Source organism: Lithobates pipiens, unplaced genomic scaffold, assembly GCF_037356315.1.
Source record: "Lithobates pipiens isolate NorthernLeopardFrog02 unplaced genomic scaffold, aLitPip1_a1.2 Scaffold_16, whole genome shotgun sequence".
Taxonomy (NCBI): Eukaryota; Metazoa; Chordata; class Amphibia; order Anura; family Ranidae; genus Lithobates; species Lithobates pipiens.
In genome coordinates, this window is record NW_027507748.1 from 346811587 (window position 1) to 346830624 (window position 19038).

Genomic DNA, 19038 nt, shown 5'->3' on the forward strand with positions numbered 1-19038 from the left:
TCAGCGCTGTATGTCACGGAGCTGCTGTCAGCGCTGTATGTCACGGAGCTGCTGTCAGCGCTGTATGTCACGGTGCTGCTGTCAGCGCTGTATGTCACGGAGCTGCTGTCAGCGCTGTATGTCACGGAGCTGCTGTCAGCGCTGTATGTCACGGAGCTGCTGTCAGCGCTGTATGTCACGGAGCTGCTGTCAGCGCTGTATGTCACGGAGCTGCTGTCAGCGCTGTATGTCACGGAGCTGCTGTCAGCGCTGTATGTCACGGAGCTGCTGTCAGCGCTGTATGTCACGGTGCTGCTGTCAGCGCTGTATGTCACGGAGCTGCTGTCAGCGCTGTATGTCACGGAGCTGCTGTCAGTGCTGTATGTCACGGAGCTGCTGTCAGCGCTGTATGTCACGGAGCTGCTGTCAGCGCTGTATGTCACGGTGCTGCTGTCAGCGCTGTATGTCACGGAGCTGCTGTCAGCGCTGTATGTCACGGTGCTGCTGTCAGCGCTGTATGTCACGGAGCTGCTGTCAGCGCTGTATGTCACGGAGCTGCTGTCAGCGCTGTATGTCACGGAGCTGCTGTCAGCGCTGTATGTCACGGAGCTGCTGTCAGCGCTGTATGTCACGGAGCTGCTGTCAGCGCTGTATGTCACGGAGCTGCTGTCAGCGCTGTATGTCACGGAGCTGCTGTCAGCGCTGTATGTCACGGTGCTGCTGTCAGCGCTGTATGTCACGGAGCTGCTGTCAGCGCTGTATGTCACGGAGCTGCTGTCAGTGCTGTATGTCACGGAGCTGCTGTCAGCGCTGTATGTCACGGAGCTGCTGTCAGCGCTGTATGTCACGGTGCTGCTGTCAGCGCTGTATGTCACGGAGCTGCTGTCAGCGCTGTATGTCACGGAGCTGCTGTCAGTGCTGTATGTCACGGAGCTGCTGTCAGCGCTGTATGTCACGGAGCTGCTGTCAGCGCTGTATGTCACGGAGCTGCTGTCAGCGCTGTATGTCACGGTGCTGCTGTCAGCGCTGTATGTCACGGAGCTGCTGTCAGCGCTGTATGTCACGGAGCTGCTGTCAGCGCTGTATGTCACGGAGATGCTGTCAGCGCTGTATGTCACGGAGCTGCTGTCAGCGCTGTATGTCACGGAGCTGCTGTCAGCGCTGTATGTCACGGTGCTGATGTCAGTGCTCTGTATTACGGTGCTGCTGTCAGTGCTCTGTATCTCCTGCACCCTCTTGTTTGCCTACCCTGGTCCCTGACCTTCCCTCTCCTCCATTGCCTTCATTAGCTCCATAGTCCTGAATTGTCAGAACAATTTCCCAAATAAAAAAAAAATGCTTGTAGTTATCGATCCCAAATTCACCTCATACATGTATTATGCTATTGTCCAGGTGGTGGGACTACGTGCTACCCCCTAATAATTACCCCGTGGCCGCAAATTCGACCTAAAGGTTTGCGAAATTCGCCTCCCATTGAAGTCAATGGAGCCCGCGGCGAACGGTCGTTTTCGCGAACGTTTGTGTCCGTTCGCGTTTCGCGTTCGCGAAACGTCCCGTCGGAAGTTCGTCCATCACTAATCGTGTGTAGACAATTTCGACGGACAAAGTGCCACACATGCTCAAAATAAACTAAGAGATGAAAGCTATTGGCTACTGGCCTGTTTATAGTCCCGACGTACGCGTTTGACGTCACCTCGTTCAGAACGAACTTTGTGCGACCATGTGTATGCAACACAAGTTTCGAACAAAATTCGTCGGAAAAAATCTGACGGATTTTGTGGTTGGAATGTCTGATCGTGTGTATGGGGCATAAGAGTAGTGAGCTAGTATTGAGAATAAACAGTATATATACAGTAGGTAGTTACAGCAGAAAAATATGCATTTTAGATGACTTTAGAAATGTTGACAGTTATAACTGATTGCTTGTTGATGCATATTGAATATAGGTGAAATGTAATAATTTGCATCTAATGCAAACTGTTGCACTGTATTTAGTTTTATTATATTTTTTTTTAATTTTTGTTGTGTCTATAGCTCTGCATATGTACTTTACAAGTTGCAATGTTAAAATACATAGTGTATACTGTATGCAAACTGTCTTACCCGCCAAAAAATTACTAATCCTTCTCAGTCAGTTTTGTGATTCAATCAACCTTGCCAGACAACATATGCTGATACTACACCTCTCTGTCTCTCTGTAGACTACCCTATTGTTGGAAAATGTGATCTGGGTGAGGGCCGACCATAACTTGTAACTGGATAATGATTGAGCTGTAGCACATTCCTCGTCCATCTGCTTTCCCCCCCAGCCCTTACTGGTCAAGAAACAGAACCAGGACTGGAATAACCAAGGAACAAAATAAGCATGTGTTTAAGGCACAAAGAGAAGGGGCTCAACAAATTATTCTCCGAGTTTTATAACTCGGTTTCCAGTGCTAGAGCCGGTGGTCAACAGATATAGGAATTGGATCTATGCTGCATCCACCTAGAGAAGTATGATTTAAACCACTTTTCTTTTAACCACTTAAGCCCCAGACCATTTTGCTGGCCAAAGACCAGACCACTTTTTTGCGATTCGGCACTGCGTCGCTTTAACTGACAATTGCGTGGTCGTGCGACGTGGCTCCAAAACAAAAGTGACTTCCTTTTTTCCCCACAAATAGAGATTTCTTTTGGTGGTATATGATCACCCCTGCGGTTTTTATTTTTTGCGCTATAAACAAAAAAAGAATGACAATTTTGAAAAAAATGCACAATTTTTTACATTTTGCTATAATAAATATCCCCCAAAAATATATAAAAAAATGTTTTTTCCTCAGTTTAGGCCGATACATATTCTTCTACATATTTTTGGTAAAAAAAAATCGCAATAAGCGTTTATTGATTGGTTTGCCTAAAAGTTATTTCGTTTACAAAAAGGGGATAGTTTAATGGCATTTTTATTAATAACTTTTTTTTACTAGTAATGGCGGCGATCAGCGATTTTTATCATGACTGCGACATTATGGCAGACACATCAGACATTTTTGACACATTTTTGGGACCATTGTCATTTATATAGCAATCAGTGCTATATAAATGCACTGATTCCTGTGTAAATGACACTGGCAGTGAAGGGGTTAAACACTGGGGGGCAGTGTAGGGGTTAAGTGTGTCCTGGGACGTGTTTCTAACTGTGGGGGGGGGGGGGCGTGGCTGTGTGTGACATGTCACTGATCTCTGCTGCCGATGACAGGGAGCAGAGATCAGTGACACTATCACTAGGCAGAACTGGGAGATGCTTGTTTACGTTAGCATGTCCCCGTTCTTCCTCCCTGCGAGACGATCGCGGGTATCCCCGAGGCGATCGAGGGCGCGGGATCCGCAATCAGACTCACGAAGGTCCTGACTGATACACACGCGATGCCACCGGCGGTGCCAGCAAATTTAAAGGGACATACCTGTACGCCCATTTGCCTGACCGTGCCATTCTGCCGACGTACATCAGAATGCACCAGTCGGGAAGTGGTTCAGGAAGACAAATCTGAATATATTGTCGCTTAGTATGGTTAGGAACAATAAAGACATAAAAGTAAATTGGCAGTAGTAGGAGTATTGCAGTTTAACATACAATATGACTGGTAAAGATTGAAGTATAAGAATGGATTGGATTGGTTGGAGCCACTGGGTCCTGTTGTTGTCAATCACAGCCAGAAAAGAGGGAGTGGGGGGTTGGGACTGAGCCCCGCTCTGTGTGTCAATGGACACACATAGTCAGCTCAGGAGCAAGCACGCATGAGTTCTTCCATAGTAAGTGACTTTCTATGGGGCAGCACTCAGCATAGGGGAGGAGCGGACAGTGTCGGAGTGGGAAACTGAGAAAAGGAGAATTTGGGCTGCTCTGGTCAAAATCATTACACAGAGCAGGTAAGTATAACATGTTTGTTATTTAAATTTTTTTTTAATAAAATGTTATTATTACTTTAATAGCAGCCATGCCAAATCTAAAATATACATTTTAGGTAATGTATACATTTAGACCCCTTTCACTCTGGGGAGGAACTTTGCAGGCGTTACAGCACTAAAAATAGCACAGGCAAAGCGCCCTGAAAGAGCCGCTGCTGTGTCTCCAGTGTGAACCCCCCGAGGGCTTTCACACTGGAGCGGTGCACTGGCAGGACACTAAAAAAAGTCCTGCTAGCAGCATCTTTGGAGCGGTGAAGGAGCGGTGTACACACCGCTCCTTCGCCGCTCCTGCCCATTGAAATCAATAGGGCAACATGGCTATACCGCCAGCATAGCACTGCTTTGCAGTGATTTGCAGTGGTTTTAACCCTTTATCGGCTGCTAGCGGAGTGCCGAAAAGCGCAGCGAAATTGGAGGTAAAGCGCCGGCAAAAATAGCGGGTTTTACCGCCGACACACTCACCCCAGTGTGAAAAGGGCCTAATGTTCACATTGGCGTCACAAAAACTTAAAATCTAAAAAAAATCCCTTTGATGATGTGTATGAAATAGCAGACCTGGTTTGCTTTAATCCCAAGACCTAAAGCAAAGTGGGCTAATTGCATTTGTGATTAATTCCAACAAAACCAGATCATCTCACAGTCTGACAGGTAAGCTGTCTCTGAAGAGAATGCTAGGGACATGATGTTGTGATGTGCCGAATGCAATAAAATGCACATAATATGCACATATGGATTGTATACATTGGATGGCGTTATTGGCATCCGATCAATGGCTCTTCCTGTTTACATCGCGATGAGCCATGATTGGACATGGCTGCTCCGTCAGAGGCTCTTTACCGAGATCGGTGTAACGGTGTGTCAGACTGACACACCACACCACGATCACCGTGATGCGTGCAAGAGCGGTCGTTCTGGAGAGCCATCATATGACGTCCACCCGGAATGAGAGCCGCACTGCCCAGCTCGGCCGCCGGGCAGGAAGACGCTAAAGACTACAATAGTACACATGATTAGAAAATTTAACAAAATAAACACTTTCAAATCGATCGATAATTTAAACGATAATCTCCCTCTAATTACAGAATGCGTAAATGTCATATTAGGTTTTTGGGTGTCAAATCTGCCATTGCAGAGTATATGTAGCAATCTAATGATATTGTTTTTTTTTTTTACAAAACAAAATAATCATGTTAGTATGAGTGCACATATTAATTGATTTATACATTTTATTTTATTTCCGCCTAGCAGCACTAGGGTCATCGATTCAAAACGCAACCACTGCACGACCTGGCTGGAGTTTACATGTTCTCCCTGTGCCTGTGTGGGTTTCCTCCGGGTGCTCCGGTTTCCTCCCCCACTCCAAATACATGCTGGTAAGTTAATTGGTTGCTGTCTACATTGGCCCTAGTATTTACATGTATGAATGTGCGTTAGGGACCTTAGATTGTAAGCTCCTTGAGGGCAGGAACTGATGTGAATGTACAGTATATACTGTATGCAAAGCACTGTGTAAATTGATGGCGCTATATAAGTACCTATAATAAATAAAAGACACACAGTCATTTCTGTTCTCCATTTGTGTTTAGCTTCATCTGCTCAATAAAGAGACAAGCTTTTATTACTGATTGGATTCACTGAATGTTATATCTAATTTTGGATTCAATGCAGATCCATAGTACCTGTATACATAGACAGGTGCACATGATATACCTATGAGAAGTCTGAGTCTAGTTCTTCTTGCCTTGTTGAAAATGATGCTTAGAGGAAAAAGCGGTGCAGACACAAAAACATTCCTAGTAGCGTATTGTTAGCACAGTGTAAATGCATTAGTAAACATGCGTGGAATTGTCTTACCACTGTACAGATGGCCTAGGTGTGCCCATTACGGTGCACGCTAGCGTGACAGACATCCGTTCCCACACACAATGCGCCCTGAGCGGGATCCAGAACATAGGTGCTCGTCTTGCACACAGCTCTCTGAACTCTTTCATTTGTCTGGATTTCTCATCAGCCTGCACATAGTTAACAAACACACCGTTGTGGTCATTTGATTTCTCTGCACTCGGCATAACCACAATAGACAAAAACATTTTTGGATTAGCCATGCATTTAAATATTTTAACATGCTTCTAAATCTACAGTAAGTCAACTTCCTTTTTCTAGTCCCGTCGTACATGTTGTACGTCACCGCGTTCTTGACGATCAGACTTTTGGTGTGATCGTGTGTACACACTACAGTTTCAGTGGAACCTTCAGAGTCTATTCTGTCGTGAAAACGGGTCGTGTATACGCGGCATTACTGGTGTGTAAAGCAAGATAGATTTCAAATTCAAAGGATGAACTCCTCTAGCCCAGTTTACATAAAATGCCACAAAACATACCCAAGGAGATTTTTAAAATGATACATTTTATGAAAAATATGAAAAATTAAAAATATGCTGCTTGCAATACATCTATCTTCCTAAATTTAAAGGAAGTTAGCTACTTTTCCAAAATAAGGACTTTTTTAAATTGGTTTTAATTATATTAGCTGCTTATTGCTCAAACTTATCCTGCACTGTTCGTTAGAGGTAAGCTCACCAGGGGTAGCATATTTAATGTGTTCCACAGTGACATGCAAGCAGGGCAATACAATTATCACACAAATAATTCTGGCCGCACCTAGAGTATGCTGTCCAGTTCTGGGCACCAGTCCTCAGGAAGGATGTACTGGAAATGGAGCGAGTACAGAGATGGGCAACAAAGCTAATAAAGGGTCTGGAGGATATTAGTTATGAGGAAAGGTTGCGAGCACGAGACTTATTCTCTCTGCAGAAGAGACGCTTGAGAGGGGATATGATTTCAATATACAAATACCATATTGGTGACCCCACAATAGAGATAAAACTTTTTTGTGGAAGGGAGTTTAACAAGACTCGTGGCCACTCGTAGAGGGTTCTTTACTGTAAGAGCGGCAAGGATGTGGAATTTCCTTCTACATGCGGTGTTCTCAGCGGGCAGGCATCAATAGTTTCAAGAAACTATTAGATAAGCACCTGAACGACCCCAACATACAGGGATATACAGTGTAATACTGACGCATAATCACACGCATAGGTTGGACTTGATGGATTGGTGTCTTTTTTTCAACCTCGCCTACTATGTAACTATGTAAAATGAGTAATAAGGACATACCCTCCTATATGAGGCTTTGCGATCAGTCCTTACACGTAAGGCTCTGCAGGCCTGGAGCACCATGACTTCCATCTTCTCCATATCATTCCGGAATCCACCTTTTCTTTGCTCCCTAGTTTCGAACCACATGTCTTTCACATCACATTTTGGTATGTGATAACTGCAATGGCATTCATTATTGGTCAGTAGGTACAGAATACAATGATAGGGAAAGAGAATTATAAAAAAAGGGATAATAATATCTGCAAATACATGATTTGATATGTCTTTTAAAAACATTTTTATAATGCACCATAAAAAGCTTGTGCATCATAAAAATGGCATTCATTCTTAGTCAGTCGGTACAGAATACATTGATGGGGAGACAGAATTATAATAAGAGGAATAATAATATCTGCAAATATGTCTATTAATTTTTTTTTTGATGCACCACAAAAAGTTTGTTGATATAAAATCTAAGCTCAGACAAAGAGATGCAAGTAAAAGCTATAAGCTGATGCAAAATCTGAACAAGTCCCCCTCATGTGGGGAAGCACAGGAAGGGGGGACAGTCTTTAAACATGAATTATGCAGAACAGGAGACTACAGGTAGACTGTGGCAATGTGATGCAGAGGGGTGTGTGCAGATATGGCATTCCCTCGCATTTGATAAAACTTATCTGTTGTTTCTGCACCTTAGAGTTTCTAAACCTACATAGCCAATCATATACACTAGATACGCCAAACCCAAAAATAATTTGCGAGATATGAATGCCACATCTCTATATATAATCTAGTGCCTTGAAACATAATAGTATAAAAAAAGTGGGACTTTAGAGGCACAACATTTGTTCTATATATTTAAATCTTATTTTATTTGTTCATCAAAAATGTAGTGTTTGCACATAAAATTTTACATAACATTATACACAACCGTAAAAGTCAATATTGACAGTATGATCTATCTTGTTGACATATGATGATCTTAGAGGCTCAACATGTTTCCTGGACCAAGTTCACTTCCTCAGGAGCCAATGATACACAATTTCTACAGCAAACAATCTAGATAGAATAACAATCAGTCAGTAATCACGTTTCATCAATTAATATTTATACCACAACTCATTATATTGACATGTTCACCCAATGCATGCATAGACCCATGAGAAGGGGAGAAAGGTCCATCAGTAGGGGCAGATGGACACCCTCCCATGCCTACACCCTGTGAGTATATATTACCTTAATGATGTGACGCCACATTATTAAGGTAATATATACTCACAGTCTGAATAGGCCTAACGGCCATATGTAAAGCAGCGCTTATTATATTTTTATTAACTCTTGTGCAGGTTTTGGAGAAGAGGTTCATTGGTCTGGAGGGCCTGGAGGGTGTAGGTTGCCCCTACTGACAGACCTTGCTCCCCTTCTCATGGGTCTATGCACACATTGGGTGAACATGTCAATATAATGGGTGATGGTATAATTATTAATTGATGAAAAGTGATTACTGACAGATTGTTATTCTATCTAGATCGTTTGCTCTACAAATTGTGTATCATTGGCTCCTGAGGAAGTGGACTAGGTCAAGTAAATGTCTAAGATCGTCATATGTGAACAAGATACATCTTAAGCCTCATACACACGATAGGACTTTGTACAAACTTTCCCTTGGATTTTTGTACAAAGGGCGTCGGCCCTGAACTTGTATTGCATACACACAGCAGGACTTTTTCAGCCAACTTTCACCAAACCACGTGGTTTTTCTGCTCTCTACTGCCACCTTTGGTCAACTTCTGTATTGTTGTCTGATCTTTTGCATTGGTTCTGAGCATGCCTGTTTGTACTTTGTACAAAAGTCCTATGGTTTTCTGTACACACGATCAGACTTTGCTTCATCGGACTTTTGTTGCCAGAAAGTTTGTCCGTTCGCACAGCCAACAAAAGTCCGATGAAAACCAAAAAAGTTTGTCCGATGGAGCGTACACACAGTCGGATGTTGCTCCAAAACAGCTAATTTGCATGTTTGTTGTCAAAAAGTCTGATCGTGTGTATGGGCCTTTACTGTCAATATTGAATTTTATAGTTGTGTATAATATGTAAAAGATGTTATGTAAAAATACTACATTTTAGATGAACTAATGAAATAATAATTTTAATTTAGAACAAATTTTGTACCTCAGAGGTCCCACTTTTTTGATACTAGCGCTAGAGTACAGTACACATGCCTTCATGGCTGTAGTACAGTGGATATAAAAAGTCTACACACCCCTGTTAAAATGTCAAGTTTCTGTGATGTAAAAAAATGAGACAAAGATAAATTCTTTCAGAACTTTTTCCACCTTTAATGTGACCTATAAACTGCACAACTCAATTGAGAAACAAATCTTTTAGGAGGTGGAAGTAAAAATAAAAAAATAAAATTATGTGGTTGCATAAGTATGCACGCTCTCTTTTAAATTGGGATGTAGCGGTGTTCAGAATTAAGCAATGACATTCAAACTCATCTTAACTGGTTGCTGACCGCCGGCCGTCAAATGACGGCCAGGCGGCGCACCTATTGGCCTCCCGTTTAAACAGGGAATGAGCGTGATCGTGCACGCACATCCCTGTTTCTTCGGTGGCGGCGTGTCACGGAGACACCGCTCGCCACCGAAGGGGGTGAACAGCCATTGGTTATGGCTGTTTACCACGTGATCGGCCATGATGAAGTCACGACCGATCACAGATGGTCACACCCCGGCTGTGCACGGCGCATGCGCGCGTTCGCGAGCGCACTGCGCGTGCACGTCGGTGGCGGCGTGTTCCCCGGGAACACTGCTCGTCACCGACGCTGGTAAACAGCCATTGGCCGGCTGTTTACCCACGTGATCGGCTGTGATCCTTTCACAGCCGATCACTAAAATGTAAACAAACCGCGGTAACGAGATGTTACCGGGTTGTTCTCCTCCTCACACACCGATCGTGTGTGAGGAGGAGATTGCGGTAACATCTCATTACCGCCTAGTGTACACCAATCACACTGATTGCCCCCCCCAATAAAGAGGATCTGCCACCACCCCTCATAGTACCTGTCAATCACAGTCCATCAGAGTACCTGTCACAGTCCATCAGAGTATTTGAGTACCTGTCACAGCCAATCAGAGTACCCGAGTACCTGTCCCAGTCCATCTGAGTACCCGAGTACCTGTCACAGTCCATCAGAGTACCCGAGTACCTGTCACAGTCCATCAGAGTACCCGAGTACCTGTCCCAGCCCATCAGAGTACCCGAGTACCTGTCCCAGCCCATCAGAGTACCCGAGTACCTGTCACCGCACCTCAGAGTACCTGAGTACCTGTCACGGCCCATCAGAGTACCCGAGTACCTGTCACAGCCCATCAGAGTACCCGAGTACCTGTCACGGCCCATCAGAGTACCCGAGTACCTGTCACGGCACATCAGGGCACCTGAGCACCTGTCACGGTCCATCAGAGTACCCGAGTACCTGTCACGGTCCATCAAAGTACCCGAGTACCTGTCACAGTCCATCAGAGTACCCGAGTACCTGTCACAGTCCATCAGGGTACCCGAGTACCTGTCACAGTCCATCAGGGTACCCGAGTACCTGTCACAGTCCATCAGAGTACCCGAGTACCTGTCACAGTCCATCATGGTACCCAAGTATCTGTCACGGTCCAACAGTGTACCCGAGCACCTGTCACAGCCCATCAAAGTACCCGAGTACCTGTCACAGCCCATCAAAGTACCCGAGTACCTGTCACAGCCCATCAAAGTACCCGAGTAGCTGTCACAGCCCATCAGAGTACCCGAGTACCTGTCACAGCCCATCAGAGTACCCGAGTACCTGTCACAGCCCATCAGAGTACCCGAGTACCTGTCACAGTTCATCTGAGTACCCGAGTACCTGTCCCAGTCCATCTGAGTACCCGAGTACCTGTCCCAGTCCATCTGAGTACCCGAGTACCTGTAACAGTTCATCTCAGTACCCGAGTACCTGTCACAGTTCATCTGAGTACCCGAGTACCTGTCACAGTTCATCTGAGTACCCGAGTACCTGTCACAGTTCATCTGAGTACCCGAGTACCTGTCACAGTTCATATGAGTACCTGAGTACCTGTCACAGTTCATCTGAGTACCTGAGTACCTGTCACAGTTCATCTGAGTACCTGAGTACCTGTCACAGTTCATCTAAGTACCCGAGTACCTGTCACAGTTCATCTGAGTATCCGAGTACCTGTCACAGTTCATCTGAGCATCCGAGTATCTGTCACAGTTCATCTGAGTACCTGTCACAGTTCATCTCAGTACCCGAGTACCTGTCACAGTCCATATGAGTACCTGTCACCGCCCTTCAGAGTACCCAAATACCAGTCACCAAGCCATCAGAGTACCTGTCACCAGGCCATCAGAGTACCCGAGTACCTGTCACCAGGCCATCATAGTACCCGAGTACCTGTCACAGTCCATCAGAGTACCCGAGTACCTGTCACAGTCCATCAGGGTACCCGCGTACCTGTCACAGTCCATCAGGGTACCCGAGTACCTGTCACAGTCCATCAGAGTACCCGAGTACCTGTCACAGTCTATCATGGTACCCAAGTATCTGTCACGGTCCAACAATGTACCCGAGTACCTGTCACAGCCCATCAAAGTACCCGAGTACCTGTCACAGCCCATCAAAGTACCCGAGTAGCTGTCACAGCCCATCAGAGTACCCGAGTACCTGTCACAGCCCATCAGAGTACCCGAGTACCTGTCACAGCCCATCAGAGTACCAGAGTACCTGTCCCAGTCCATCTGAGTACCCGAGTACCTGTCCCAGTCCATCTGAGTACCCAAGTACCTGTCACAGTTCATCTCAGTACCCGAATACCTGTCACAGTTCATCTGAGTACCCGAGTACCTGTCACAGTTCATCTGAGTATCCGAGTACCTGTCACAGTTCATCTGAGCATCCGAGTACCTGTCACAGTTCATCTGAGTACCTGTCACAGTTCATCTCAGTACCCGAGTACCTGTCACAGTCCATATGAGTACCTGTCACCGCCCTTCAGAGTACCCAAATACCAGTCACCAAGCCATCAGAGTACCTGTCACCAGGCCATCAGAGTACCCGAGTACCTGTCACCAGGCCATCATAGTACCCGAGTACCTGTCACAGTCCATCAGAGTACCCGAGTACCTGTCACAGTCCATCAGGGTACCCGAGTACCTGTCACAGTCCACCAGGGTACCCGAGTACCTGTCACAGTCCATCAGAGTACCCGAGTACCTGTTACAGTCCATCATGGTACCCAAGTATCTGTCACGGTCCAACAGTGTACCCGAGTACCTGTCACAGCCCATCAAAGTACCCGAGTACCTGTCACAGCCCATCAAAGTACCCGAGTAGCTGTCACAGCCCATCAGAGTACCCGAGTACCTGTCACAGCCCATCAGAGTACCCGAGTACCTGTCACAGCCCATCAGAGTACCCGAGTACCTGTCACAGTTCATCTGAGTACCCGAGTACCTGTCACAGTTCATCTGAGTACCTGAGTACCTGTCACAGTTCATCTGAGTACCTGAGTACCTGTCACAGTTCATCTGAGTACCTGAGTACCTGTCACAGTTCATCTAAGTACCCGAGTACCTGTCACAGTTCATTTGAGTATCCGAGTACCTGTCACAGTTCATCTGAGCATCCGAGTACCTGTCACAGTTCATCTCAGTACCTGTCACAGTTCATCTCAGTACCCGAGTACCTGTCACAGTCCATATGAGTACCGTTCACCGCCCTTCAGAGTACCCAAATACCAGTCACCAAGCCATCAGAGTACCTGTCACCAGGCCATCAGAGTACCCGAGTACCTGTCACCAGGCCATCATAGTACCCGAGTACCTGTCATCAGGCCATCAGAGTACCCCGAGTACCTGTCACCAGGCCATCAGAGTACCCAAGTACCTGTCACCAGGCCATCAGAGTACCCGAGTACCTGTCACCAGGCCATCAGAGTACCCGAGTACCTGTCACCAGGCCATCAGAGTACCCGAGTACCTGTCACCAGGCCATCAGAGTACCAGAGTATCTATCTCCAGCCCATCAGAGTACCCCAGTACCTATTTGCAGCCCATGTTTCATAGAATATACGTTCGGGTGTTTGCTTTCCAAAATGGGGTCATTTTGTGGGTAATTTCACTGTCATGGTTATCAAGGACCTTCAAAAGTGTGATGGGTAGGAATGAAATGAGATGTGTCATTTATGCTCCTAGAACGCCTGAACGTACTACTTCAATGTTCGGCCTCTCTATGTTGCCAGGCTGTGTAAAAGTCATACACATGTGGTATCGCCATACTCGGGAGGAGTAGCAGAATGTGTTTTGGGTTGTAATTTTTGCTATATACATGCTATGTGTTAGAAATATCTTATAAATTGACAATTTTGTGTAAAAAAAAATGCGGTTTAATTTTTTTCCACATATTCCAAAAACTTCTGGAAAAAAATTAACCATTCAAAAGACTCATTATGCCTCACAGATTATACGTTGGGGTGTTTGCTTTCCAAAATGGGGTAATTTTATGGGCAATTCCATTGTCCTGGTACTCCAGGGCCTTCAAAAGTGTAATAGGTGGTTGAGAAATGAGATGCGTCATTTTTGCTCGTAGAACGTCTGAAGGTACTGCATCAATGTTGGTGCTCTGTATGTAGCCAGGCTGTGTAAAAGTGTCACACATGTGGTATCGCCATACTCGGGAAGAGTAGCAGAATGTATTTTGGGGTGTAATTTGTTGTATGCATATGCTGTGTGTGAGAAATAACCTGATAATATGACAATTTTGTAAAAAAAAATAATAATAAAAAAAAATCTTCATTTTGCAAAGAATTGTGGGAAAAAATGACAACTTAAAAAAACTCATCATGCTACTTACTTAATACCTTGGAATGTCTACTTTGTAAAAAGGGGTCATTTGGGGGGTATTTGTACTTTCCTGACTTGTTAGTGTCTCAGGAAATGAGATAAACCTGATGTACTGAAGGCCTGATCAGATGTGATCAATTTTCAGCGATTGGCACCATAGTTTGTAGACTCTATAACTTTCACAAAGACCAAATAATATATACTAATGTGGGTTATTTTTACCAAAGATATGTAGCAGTATAAATCTTGGCCAAAATGTATGAAGAAAAATTACTAATTAGCAAAAATTTATGACAGAAACAAAGAAAAAGGCATTTTTTTCACAAAATGTACGTTTTATTTTATTTATAGCACAAAAAATAAAAAACTCACTAGTGATTAAATACCACTAAAAGAAAGCTCTATTTGTGTGGAAAAAAGGCCGCAAGTTTCATATGGGTACAGTGTTGCATGACTGAGTAATTGTCATTCAAACTGTGAGAGCACTGAAAGCTGAAAATTGGTCTGGTCAGGAAGGGGGTGTAACTGCACTGTATTGAGGTGGTTAAATAGGAGTCAGTACACATCTGCCATCATTTAAAGTGTCTGTAAATAACCCCAAATAAAGTTCAGCTGTTCTAGTAGGTCTTTCCTGACATTTATTAGTCGCATCCTACAGCAAAAGCCGTGGTCCACAGAGAGTTTCCAAAGCATCAGAGGGATATCATTGTTAAAAAATATCAGTCAGGAGAAGGGTACAAAAGAATTTCCAAGGCATTAGATATACCATGGAACATAGTGACGACAGTCACATCAAGTGGAGAATATATGGCACAACAGTGACATTACGAAGAACTGAACGCCCCTCCAGTTGATGAAAAGACGAGAAGAAAACTGGTCAGGGAGGCTGCCAAGAGACAGCAACATTAAAGGAGCTGCAGGAATTTCTGGCAAGTACTGGCTGTGTGGTACATATGACAACAATCACCTGTAATCTTCATATGTCTGGGCTATGGGGTAAAGTGGCAAGCCTGAAGCCTTTTCTTACAAAGAAAAACATCCAATCCCGGCTAAATTTAAAAAAAACACATCTAAAGTCTCTGAAAAGCAGGTGGGAAAATGGAAAATTCCTATCAAAATGCTTACCGTAATTTTCCTTTCCTTTGGGACTCCATGGCAGCAACGTGTGGGTTAAGTCCCGCCTCCACTACCCTATAGGACACTACTCCCATAAATCTTTGCTCCCTGCCCCTGGCCGTTTTCGTTAACTAGTCTACTCAAGCCATTTGGGAGGGAACTACTGCTGCCATGGAGTCCATCAGGAAAGGAAAATTACGGTAAGCATTTTGATAGGAATTTTCCATTTTCCTGACAGACTACATGGCAGCAACGTGTGGGAAATAACTCGCAAAACACACCCGGGTGGGAAAAATGCTGAACAAAAGATTTATTTAACACTGTCAGCTGACAGGACTTTCAAACCAAAATCAACAGAGGATAAAGATGCTGGCTCAACACAATAGTGAGACATGAAGGTATGAATTGAAGACCAGGAGGCCACTCTGCAGATTACAACATGACGCAAAGCCGCCCATGAGGTTGAGAGACTTCTGGTAGAGTGAGCTGTAACCACCTCAGGAGGAGCCAAGCCCTTCTCTCTATAAGCCCATTGGATTGCCTGGACCACCCAAGCAGCGATGGATCTAACGGAGGCCTTAGCGCCTCTATTTTTCCCGTTAAATAGCACGAAGAGGAAGTCAGATTGACGAAAAGAAGCTGTAACATCCAGATATTGTTTTAGAGTAACTCCCAAATCGAGTGGATGTGGATCCGGACTTCCAGCAGAATTGAAGGTAGGAAGAGTGATTTCCTGGTTTTCATGGAAAAGAGAGGTAACCTTGGGATTTGTCCCCAACATCGGAATTAGGACTACCCTATCTGGAAAGAAGGTGAGAAAAGGTTCCTTTGCGCCTAGAGACTGTTTCGGAGATTCTCTTCGCCGAAGTTATGGCTACCAGAAAAGAGGTTTTAAGGGTTAATTCTCTGATTGAGAGCGTTTTGTCAAGTTGAGAGAAGAAATCTAGAACCAATGGAAGGTCCCATTTAGGGAATCTAGGCTTCCTTTGTGGCCTAAGCCTGACTGCTCCTTTGAAGAATTGTTGGACCAAGGGATGATTGGCCCATGCGACTCCAGAAAAATCTGAAATTGCTGATACCTGGACCCGGAGAGAACTAACCGAAAGGGAGATATCCAATCCTGATTGTAAAAAGCTTAAAACGTCCCGGACTGTCAGGGTATTACAGGAACTGGACCTTGAAGACAAGTGATCTGCAAACTTTGCCCAAATTCTCTCATATATCCGGTTAGTACTACTTCTTCATGCACTAAGAAGAGTGGGAATGACTTCTTCAGGACAGCCTAAAGCCTTCAACCGTCCCCTTTCAAAAACCAAGCCTTTAGGCGCAGGTGATCCGGGCAAGAATGTAATCTCAACCCTTGAGACAGAAGGTATGGTCTGGATGGTAAAGGAATTGGATCCCTGACACTGAGGAGCATCAGAAGCGGAAACCAGGGTCTGTTGGGCCAATAAGGGATTATGGCTATCACTTCTGCTGTCTCTGACCTGAGTCGCCTCAGGAACTGATGAATGATAGGAGTTGGTGGAAAGGCATAGGCCCTGTGGAACCACCATTTCTCCGTCAAGGCATCCACCCCGTAGGCTTGAGGATCCCTGTACCTTGAATAATACTTCTCCAGTTTTTTGTTGCAGGGAGAGGCAAACAGGTTGACTTCTGGGGAGAGCCCCATCGTCAGGATCCAGTTGAACACTTCCTCGTGAAGAGACCACTCGTTGTTGTCCAGAAGTATCCGGGAAAGAAAGTCTGTCTGAACGTTCTGAATCCCTGGAACATAGGTTGCTGTCAGATCCTTCAGGTTCCTCTGAGCCCAGGTCATGATCGGTTCCACCTCCTGGAGAAGGGATAGACTTCGGGTACCCCCTTGCCTTCTTATGTATGCTACTGCTGTGGTATTGTCTAGCCTGAGTAAGACCGAGGCTCCTGAAATCAGATGCCGAAAGGCTAGCAGAGCTTGAAAGGCTGCCCTTAACTCCAGGATGTTTGACACCATCCTTCTGGAGGGGAGAATCCAGGTGCCCTGAGCCACTTCCGCCAGACAGTGGGCGCCCCAGCCTCTGTTGCTGGCATCCGTTGTTATGGTGACCCATGAGATGGGGAGAATGGAATGGCAGTTGCAGAGATTTTCCCGTTGGAGCCGCCACGAAAGGGAATTCCTCATGGATAGGGTGATCCGAATCAGCTGGGTTTTGCTGCCTGACCATTGATGAAGGAAACCCTTCTGAAAGGGCCTCATCCTCCACTGTGCCCACCTCACCATCGGAATTGTCGCTACCATAGTGCCTATAATTTTCAGGCACTGGAGAGCCTGGAGATGAGAGGCAGAGAGGGCTGGATGGATTCTGTCCCTGACCACTGACAACTTCTCTTCTGGTAATGAGATGGTGCCTCTGACAGTGTTGAATAGGGCCCCTAAGAACACCAGCCGCTGAGATGGGACCAGCTGGCTCTTCTCCAAGTTCAAGATCCACCCGAACTCCTGTAGGGTGGAGATGACCTGCTTTCTGTGTACCAGAAGTTGATCCTTGTCTTGAGCCAACAACAGAAGGTCGTCTAGGTAGTGATGTAGACGAATCCCTTTGGTTCTCAGAAGAGCTACCACTGCCAACAGTACTTTTGAAAATACACGAGGAGAAGTTGATAGCCCGAAGGGAAGGCATGTGAATTGAAAATGGCTTTCGCCCACGGAGAAGTGGAGATACTGCTGGTAATTTTCTGCAACTGGGACATGAAAATAGGCGTCCTTGAGGTCTATGGAGACCATCCAGTCCCCTGCTTAAACAGATTGTTGAATTGTGGATAATGACTCCATCTTGAATTTTTCTTTTTTGATAAAATTGTTCAAGTGAGTTAGATCTATGACCGGCCTCCAGGCCCCGCTCTTTTTCTGGACCATAAACAAAGGAGAGTAGATTCCCATGCCTCGCTGAATGACTGGAACATGGATAACGGTGCCTTGAGCCAACAAAGATTCCACGTAGGCTAGAAGAATTTGCCTTTTTTCGTCTGAAGCCGGAAGAGAAGTGGGGACCCATTTGAGCCTGGGAGATTCCTTGAAGGTCCAAACATGACCTGAGGAGACAGTCTTGACGGTCCAGAAGTCTTGGATCGAGGCCGCCCAGACATGGCGAAAGTGGAAAAGACGAGCCCCCACCTGCCCTGTCTGAGCGGGCCCAACCTCAAAAGGATTTAGTCTGTTCCCTCTCTCCCTTTAAATCACTTTTTGTAGATTTTTTAAAAGAGGATTGTCTTGATTTCCAGGACCTGGAAAATTCACGGCCCGGTCTGTAACTACGAGCTTCCCTGACTCGTTCCTGGTACTGTCTCTTTGGAAAAGACCTTCTCTGGGATTGCAAACGCCGGTCCTCGGGAAGGAACCCCGACTTCCCACCAGTGGCTCGGGTAATAGCCTCATCCAACTTATTGCCAAAAAGGGAGGACCCCTCAAAGGGGATACGGCACCATACTTGTTTTGAGGCTGGGTCTGCCAGCCAAGGGCAGAGCCACAGAGCCCGTTTGGCCGTAACAGAAGAAAGCATCACCCGAGCCACCAGGCATATGATGTCGATAGAGGCCTCCCCAAGAAAGGCGGAGGCCAGCCTAAGTTCTTGGATAGGCGAGCTCTTAGCCGTATCTTCAGAGATATTTCTAAGCGTCTCATCTACACTATCCGTCCATATCTCCATTGCTTTGGACATAGCGGCCAGAGCTAACGCTGGCTTACAGGCCATTCCTGCTGTGAGATACACTCTCTTCAAATCAGCATCAATCTGTCTGTCCAGAACATCCTTAAAAGACACAGTATCCTCTAAGGGAAGTGTGACATGTTTCACCAGCCTCATGACTGCTGCGTCTACCAACGGCGCTGACTCCAAATGCTTCACCTCTTCTTCATTGAAAGGATAGAGTTTCGAAACCTTTGATAGCATGGAATTTTTCTTCTCC

At 45.5% G+C, this 19038-nt stretch overlaps 1 protein-coding gene across 1 annotated transcript in view; it reads right to left on the reverse strand.

Annotated features, from left to right (window-relative positions):
• The window catches only part of MYOM3 (myomesin 3), a 207045-nt gene that overhangs the window by 146693 nt on the left and 41314 nt on the right, over nt 1-19038 (reverse strand). Inside the window, exons 4-5 of the mRNA XM_077481840.1 lie at nt 7099-7258; nt 5779-5936 (exon numbers count right to left, since the gene is read on the reverse strand). Coding sequence (XP_077337966.1) covers nt 5779-5936; nt 7099-7258 — 318 coding nt within the window. The remainder of the gene's footprint in view (nt 1-5778; nt 5937-7098; nt 7259-19038) is intronic.